The following is an 8,896-nucleotide window of genomic DNA, read 5'->3' on the forward strand; positions in this document are numbered from 1 at the left end:
AACTCACCTTTTATTCTTTTTACAAACAATACAATAAACATTTTAAAAATATAAAGCCATGAAAACTTTATTTTTATAATTTTAAAAGTTTTATTGTTATGTAAAACGAGGTAAAAAGCTATTTCTGAAGAAAGGGTACTCATTCTATTTTATTCATATCAATTATTGAAGTGGCCCTTGGTAGTCATGATTATCATAAACAAATGGAATGAAATTTCTTAATTTCATTTATTTATAGGCCTACTGTACTGTAGAATGTTTTCTGTTTGCAATAAATAGATGAATAAGTTAATGAATGGAAGAAAAAATAAATTAATACAATAATGGAAGGATGAATGAATAAATGGATAAATAATAATGGAAGGATGAAAATATGTACATGTAAATACATAACGAACAAACAAAAACTAAATAAATAAACAAATGAATGAGTGAATGAATACCTGTAGAGGCGCATCCCAGTGACGCAGGGCAGTAGGCGGTGTGCCCTCCTTGACACGCTTCTTGACGGGACTGAGATGGGTGGCCTCCTTCTTGTCGCCACCGCCACCCTGGTGGTGACCCCTGGTGGGCACCGTCAGGTGGTGGTTGTGGTGGTGGTGATGATGATGGTGGTGGTGACCCGATGTGGGCGGTTGCTGCTGCACAGTTGTGTATTTGCCACCACCACCCCCCACTCCGCCACCGCCTCTCTTTGACCAGGCGCCCGACTGAGGCGAGTCAACCAGACTGTCGTACACCTCTGTCGCAAATACGGCCGCTTGCCGCTGGTCCTGCAAAATTGACACAAAATTATATTTGAAATGTTCAGAAATCAATACCCATACACCGTCGATATTATGATTTTGGCGTAAAATATTAATACTAATAAGATTTTAATAATACTGCATTAGAAATTAAATATAATAGGTCTTATAATAAAAACAATACATTAGTAAACTAGAATAGATTAGACATAAACATGATTTGATTGAAAAGAGTAGTATGAAATTGAATAAACATAAATATTATATTGAATGAAAGAAAATCCTTTACTCGAATTAGGATGCATACCAACACAAATTCAGAGCTATTCAGATATTGAAGATTATTGAAATAAGTAATTCAAGTGCCTTTGTAACATTTATGCTTTCTGGTATTAAACACATATTATTTTATAAAAGAAACCACAATACCTTGCTTTTCTTTGAAAACCTCAAACATCAACCTCAATCATTATCCTAGCTAAACCTAACCTAAGCTTGTTTCTCTTAGATATCCGTATTCATTAAAATTCAGGAGAGACAGTTTTGGGCTTTGCCTGTGGTCTAGTACTGATTATAATGTCAAGCAAAATTATCCACATCCGATAATTTGGGAAAGTATATACAATTTTCCTCTATTTTTACTAATAACATGCTGAGTTGAATAAATAATACATCTTATCTTATCGTAACTACAACACAAACACTCTATCCATATATACAGTAACGTTCATAAATTGAAAGAGATCATCATCAAAACCTAACATACAGAGTACTGACCCGGCAGAGTATGTGTCTCGGCAACGGTCAGCTGATTACGACCAAGCATCGATCAGCTGATTGCGTGCCGGCAATATTCATATCGTAAAATGAATGTGGATCTTCACAAGGTAAAAGTAAAGGTTAGGAAGGTTGTGTTTTTGCTTCTAAATGGCAATATGTTGATATTATTGGGAATGTCTAAACAGTGCTCAGTAACCGTTATCACAAAGAACGTTACATTCAAGGAACTGATTGAATGGTAACGTTACCTGCGCTTGCGCATTACGGTGTTTTGTAAGGTTAAGATGGTTTTGTGTTGAAGTGGATGAATTGAATTTGAGAGTCTTAAATGAATGGAAAGCTGACCTGTATGAGACTGGATGAGTCGACGAGGAGGGGAGGCCTAGCCCAGTCGGCGGCATCTTGCTGCTGCGGCTGCGGGGGTGGAGGGGGCGGTGCCGCAGCCCAACTCGGCACAATGGCCGCCATCTGGCCACGAGCCGCAGCAGCCGCTGCTGCAGCCGCCGCCGCAGCCGCAGCCGCCGCTTGGCCCCAGCCTAGCATCTGCTGGCCACGCCCACTGCTGCCGTCCACCATTGACACCGGCACGTACTAAACAAACAGCATCGAATTGATAAATATCCTTATAAAAACACTCAGCAAATGCAGAGTGACTGCCGACTGCCAAGACAAATGTCTCGTCATATTTAACAATTGATATAATACAATCGACAAACCATAATAATTAGAATAATAGACTGTTATTAAATAAAATCAAGACAACATCAGATGATGAATAATAGTCAGCAAATCAGTGTTAATTCAAATTAAAAAACATATCATGAAATGAAAATATAAAGTGTCTCAAACAGCACGCAAAATTATGAATTCTACGCCATTATTGGTATGTTAGGATGGTAGCACTGATGCTGACTGTTTTGCATCTATCAGTTCTATCAAGGTTCATTGACATAGAGCATCACACAGAGGAGCACAACATTGTGATCCACAAAACGCACTACAAGTACGGGCAATGTTAAGCTAAATCGAAAAGTGTATGGAATTTTCTGTCGGCTAATTTCACTAAATCAGTTCAACACTTGAGAGATTCATTGAAAAGTTTGAGGTAACAGATTCACTTTTGGATATTAAACCTCCAGGACACCCACGTCTTGGTTGGTCTATCAAGAACATTGCTGCTGTCAAACCAAGTACCACTGTGAGTCCAGGCTTCAGGGAGACACAAATTTTGTTGGAAAAGTGGAAGTGTTTCACGAAAGTCGTGGAGGCATTTTTAGCTGATGTGTTCCACAATTAACCGCAGAAAATTCACTTTCCATTTTAAAGAAAAATATTGTAAAATCATAAGTAATGATGATTTATTAACAATTGAAATGTTTCATTCCTTTTTGGGACACTCTATATGTAAAATAATTGATAACCTTGATTACATAATAATGTGAAATGGTCCACAAAAGCAAATCACGTCGAATTGAAACGTAGACCGTAGACCTCACCATGTTTGGTCAAATATATTTCAATTATAATATATAAGTTAATTGACCAAAATGCAATCATAAAATGGAGTATCAACAGAGAGATCTAACACATCTCATTGCGGTTGGTATTAAATAAATTGAATAGACAAGTATATACAGTATTAAATTGAACGGAATGAGAAATTTCCTATGGATTTATCTCATTTGAATGAATTGAAACAAGAATCTCCCTAGAAGTTAAGAGATTAGTAACCTTGATAATAATTTAGAGTAAATCTCCCTATGAATGGAGAAACTTGCTCAAAACTTTAATAAATTCTATTCCAATTTTCAGTAACATAATGTTGGCTCACCTGTTGTGATATGATGGGCGGCTGAATCTGGAGCTGGGGAGGCTGCTGTTGGGGGGGCGGAGCTGCGGCGACCACAGTGACATGCTTGGCGGGGGACGCCATCGACTGGTAGGCGCCCGGTGGACACAAGATGGACGACACCAGCTGGTGCTGGGCAAACGGATCGCCCCGCCCCCCTGCACCCGTGTACTGTCTGGCCACGCCCCTGCTGTTGTACAACTGGTACTGCAACACAACCAATTACAATAATTTATTACAATCAATTTCATTCAATTCAAAACAATACAAAAACAGAAATCAAAATACAAAACAATATAAAAAATACAATGATATAAAATAGAAAGTACAAAAAGTACAATATGCAAAATACATTAAGAATGCAAATTTCAAGAATACAAAAAAAGCTTCATGATGAAGTGTGCTGAGAAGAAAAGGGGAGGAAAAATACCTAGCCAACTATAGTTCCCCAAAGGCTGGTAGAGGGTATAAAAGTAAGGAAAAGAGTAATATGAGTAGTAACGGCAAGAATGGGAGAGAAATATAGGAAAAGAGAAGGAAGAGATAGAGTGAGAGAGAGAGAGAAAGATAAGCAATATTTCAAGCTAGTCCACTTCTAACAAATACATCTAAAGAAATGTTATTGCAATTCTTTTTATCAAGTTTCATATTATAGATTACGAAATGAGCCTACATGGGCACTGTGGCCTGTGCGGTGCATTAATTATAATGAGTTTAAATGAGTCAGCTGTTGGTTTAAACTAGAATAATTTGAGTTCAACTTTTTTGGAGAAAGCGACCATCAATTTTTTGAATGCTACAAATTTTCTACCAATATCTCAAATGAGCAATATTTTATTTATTTATTTATTTGAAAATTTACATATTTGAGGGCACCAGGAACTGAATCCCATTATTGCCCTCATAACACACATGGAGCATACAATTTGAAAATATAATACATTAAAATGAAAATAGAATAATTAACTAATATACTATTGAGTTTTAGAAAAAACAAAATACAAAAAAAATAATAGAAAACCTTGCAACTTATAGTATAGCAGATAGAAGAAGAAGAACTGAGTATGTAACTAATACTGAAGAATTCAAGAAGAAAGGAAAAAAGAAACAAAGAAAAGAGAGTCATGGAAACTTTGCAAATATGAAACTTATAAATAAAAACACTAATATATTATGTAATACATAGGAAAGAAAAAAAAGACAAAACTCACATATACACATATGACTTCAATTATATTTTCTATATTGTTTAAATAAAAGCTATGAACTCAGTCCTCTTTCTGAGATTGTCAATTGTATTATCTATTGTATAATATTTTATTTGATTGTTACCTTGCTGAGCTGTGTGATTTTGTGATCTTATTGTTATTGCTTGTACCGTGAATTGAATTAGAGTAAAAGTTGTATTAGAATTTTGAATTTGAGTACTTAGGAAAAGATCATACACAAAAAAAGATGAAATAATAGAAAGCAATGGATGACCAATGAGGCTCAACCATGTAATGTGAAAAAAGTTTTTAAAACCAAAATAACTCCAAAATGAAAAAATAGTAATTTTTTTAAACCTATTGAATTACGGTACCATGTGATAACTTTGTTTGAAAATTACACTGAGTGATGATTCAATGAAGATGTACTAGACATACTTCATCTTCTCAAAAAATGAATGATAAATAAAAAGTGTTTCGCACATATAGCCTCAAGATTTATAATGGTATTATATTTGTTATGTTTGTAAGGAAGAGAATTATCGATTTTCATTTTCCTTATTAGAATGGTACAAGAAATAACTACATAATAAAGTATACAGTAGTATAAGTTATAAATAAATAAGGTACATTCAAATGATTATGAATCACTTCTTTCTAATATTTTTGTGTTAATGTTAAGCTTGAAAACGTAGTTTCAAGCCATGTTTTTCCATTCTATGTAGTTGAAAACGTCAATTAAGTAGTATAAGAATAATTGTTATCGTTACAAACAAAATAATAGAATATTCTTCCATGTTATTGTACAAATAATATATGATTGAATACTTCTTATTTTTTTTCGTAATATGTGCTGATCAACAATGATGTGATTTGAATGTAGAATTTTAATTCCTTGAGAGGTAACAACTGAGTTTTAGTCCACGTGTGTATTGTTCTGTTCGTCGTATTGAATTTTAGTCCATGTTAGCATTGTTTTGTCCATAGTATTATAAATTGTTGGAGTAGTAATGCCATACTTATTTTCAACTGAAGAATACGCCGATATGGTGTTTATTTACGGGTATGTGAAGGCAATGCTACAATCGCTGTGGAAGAATACAGACAACGTTACCCTTATCGTAGAATTCCAAATGCTAGAACCATTATTTTCTACATTTCGTACGTTACGGGAAACAGGATCACTTCCAAGCGTAAAGATCCGTCTGACCACCCTCGCCAACATGATGTTAATGTAGAAGAAAACATTATTGCTGCTGTTGAACGTAGTCCAGGTATTAGTACAAGACGTATTTCAAAGCGTTTAGGTTTCGCAAAGTAAAGTTTGGAGAACACTTAATAAGAACAACCTTTATCCCTACCATAAACAAAAAGTACAGCATTTACAACCAGGAGACAATGAACATCGCTTGGAGTACTGCAATTGGTTAGTCAATCATCGTCAACTTTAAGTACATTTTATTTACCGATGAGTCACAGTTCACTCGTGATGGTATCAACAATTACGAAACCAACATTCATGGCAGAAGAACCCTCATGCAACATTGAACGTAACTTTCAATACCGTTTTAACATTAATGTATGGTGTGGTGTTATTGATGATAAGCTAATTGGACCGTTTATTTTTCTAGAGCGCTTAACAGGTCAGGCGTACTTACAGTTTCTTCAAGAAGATTACCGACATTGCTGGAAGATGTTCCTCTTGCAACGCGACGCAAGATGTACTTCCAGCATGATGGCGCACCGCCACATTTTTCAAATGATGTTTCCACCTATCTAAATCATCAGTTCCCAATAAATGGATCGGTCGTGGTGGTCCTATACACTGGCCAACAAGGTCACCAGATCATACGCCATTGGACTTCTGCATATGGGGATGAATGAAAGATCATGTTTACGAGGTCAAAGTAAATTCCCGTGAGGCGTTACTTGATCGATTAATGAAGCCTTTGTGCAGTTAAAGGAGAGCCCCGTAGAACTACGAAAAGCAACAAGAGCAATTCTTAAACGAGCAGAAAGATGCATTGAAGTTAATGGCAACATTTTTGAGCATTTACTGTAATTTTATTGCATAACTTTACATTACAGTTTTCAATAAAACTTCCTTTAATTGATTATCTGTTCACTTCTGTATACTTTAATCATACCGTTTTGTTTAGAATTAAATTTTCTACAAGTTTTGTTCTGAAATTTGATCAGTTTATTGGTAAAATAACAAAGCGATTGCTGGCCAAATGTAAAAATTGTGTTTTTTTACTCAATGTTTTTGCATTTTACACTGGATTACTCAAAAACTACTCATCTTACAGTTCTGGGACCTGTTCTAATCAATTTTTCAGGTAAAAACCATAAGAAACAATGGCATTTGCCCCTAATTTAACTTCCCAGAATTTCAGAGAGTCTTCATTTACTCAGCGGAACTGAAATCCAGGCGAAATCTTTAACCCTGTATAACTCGCTAACGAAACATTTCCGGACCTATGTTTATATAAGTTTTTTTCATTATTTTTACATATTGAATGAGCTCTCAAAGTTACCGCATATCCTCGTGAATCACCCTGATATAATATATATCTGTCTATATATAGTTATATATAGTAGTTATATATATATATGAGATAGAGCACATAACATCATTTTCTTTACTAAGTAGAAGCAGAGACAAGCAATATAGCAATATTATGCTTATTATCCTTTCTCTATGGTTAAGTCACACAGTTAAATTTAGTGTGTCTAGCCATTGGATGAAATTTGGTGTTGCTTGATGCACCTCGTCAAGGTTTCCATTAAATTTAAAAATTGGGCATTCTAATATTGAATGATTCATTGTCTGTGTCTCAGCGCTACATCACATACAGCAGAGTAGTTAAAATCTTACCTCCGGGTCCTCTCAGAGGAACAGCAACTCTGTCTTTATTAGCTGAAAATTTATTTATTTATTCATACATTCGTAGATACAATATCATTATTGACTCATTATGATGATTGGGAAAGGAACGACAGGCTTAAAACCCAGCACTGATCCTTTCCCAAATTTTAATAGAAATAGTCCAAAATAGGTTATGCTTACCACCTCTTATTTTTGTCCAATTTAAAGTGCAATTTATAGGCTATAAACAAAACGTTTAGAATCTAGATAAGTTAAAACAATAAGTAAGACTATTACACTAATGATCACTGACAACTGGAAATCGAATAGACTTTTATGTACAATCAAGGTACCTAGAATACAGGTACATTGGTATTTTGGTACAATCTATTTTTCACAGATTTTATTTAATTTCTACCGTTAATAAAGTGCTACGACTGTTCATTACCGAGTTCAAATTAGGGATTTCCATAAGTTACCATAAGTAATACATATTATCAAAATATTCTATTTACTGAAACAATAGCAAGTTTAGCTTTGTATTTAGTAGGGAATTGTTCGAAGATAGAATGTTGTCACCGTAAAAAACCTCAGACTTCCGGTCTATAACATACTAATCCTTGGACACTGATTCCACCATTTTAGTGTGTTTTGACACATATTTTTGTTTTTTATTCTGTTTTCAACCGTCAAAATTTAAAAATCTTAGTTTTTGTTGTTCTTGAGAGAAAATTGACTAAATTTTAGTAAAGTGGAATCATAACCCTATTTTGGACTTTTTATTATCTAAATTTGGGAGATAAATAGTACAAGGAGTATCCTTAGTTTTTCTCTCCCGATCAGTGCTTCATTGTGAAAAATTTAAATAAATAAATATATTCCACTATTATCATTAAAATAATAACCTGGTGGCATATTGACGATCCGCACTGCGACTGTGGTGATATACAATCAGATGACCACCTCTTAAAATGTTGCCATGCCTTGTGACATGACCTTGAATATTTGAATATTGACCATGATCTTGAATTACCTTTTCATATTCAATGACAAAGCTGTTAAAACAGTGGATTATTACTCTAATATTGGCATAAAGAATCACTAGACAGGAACAAACGAAATAATTATTATAATTGGATATACATTTATATCTAATTAGGTTCGTTGGACAAGATCCTATCCAAAGATTTGAAATCTAGAACCTTGCCCAAAAAGAGTAGGCAATATAGAGTTAGTAAGGATTTAACAACGACCTCACACGTTTACAGGTACGATAAGGATGCACTAATCTCAACCGCTGATCAAAGTTATGGCCGTCTTACCCGCAAACCACAACCTACCCTCTTTCTCCAACCCTTTACTGCTAAACTTGCACAAGAAATAAATTCACAAATAAACTGATGCTATGCACGATCGGGAATACTCCCTCTAACCTTTTCCTCAC

General features: G+C 34.7%; 1 protein-coding gene across 1 annotated transcript; it reads right to left on the reverse strand.

Moving 5' to 3' along the window:
* Positions 1–443: 443 nt before the first annotated feature.
* On the reverse strand, positions 444–3,601 carry LOC120356208 (transcription factor GATA-6-like; the record flags this gene model as incomplete). Its single annotated transcript, XM_039445103.1, has 3 exons — positions 3,358–3,601; positions 1,872–2,117; positions 444–773 (listed from the first exon to the last, which is right to left on the reverse strand). Coding segments are annotated over exons 1-3 (678 nt in total), but the record flags the coding sequence as incomplete, so codon positions are not given.
* Between the last annotated feature and the right edge of the window lie 5,295 nt (positions 3,602–8,896).

This window comes from Nilaparvata lugens, unplaced genomic scaffold (genome assembly GCF_014356525.2).
Source record: "Nilaparvata lugens isolate BPH unplaced genomic scaffold, ASM1435652v1 scaffold6170, whole genome shotgun sequence".
NCBI lineage: Eukaryota > Metazoa > Arthropoda > Insecta > Hemiptera > Delphacidae > Nilaparvata > Nilaparvata lugens.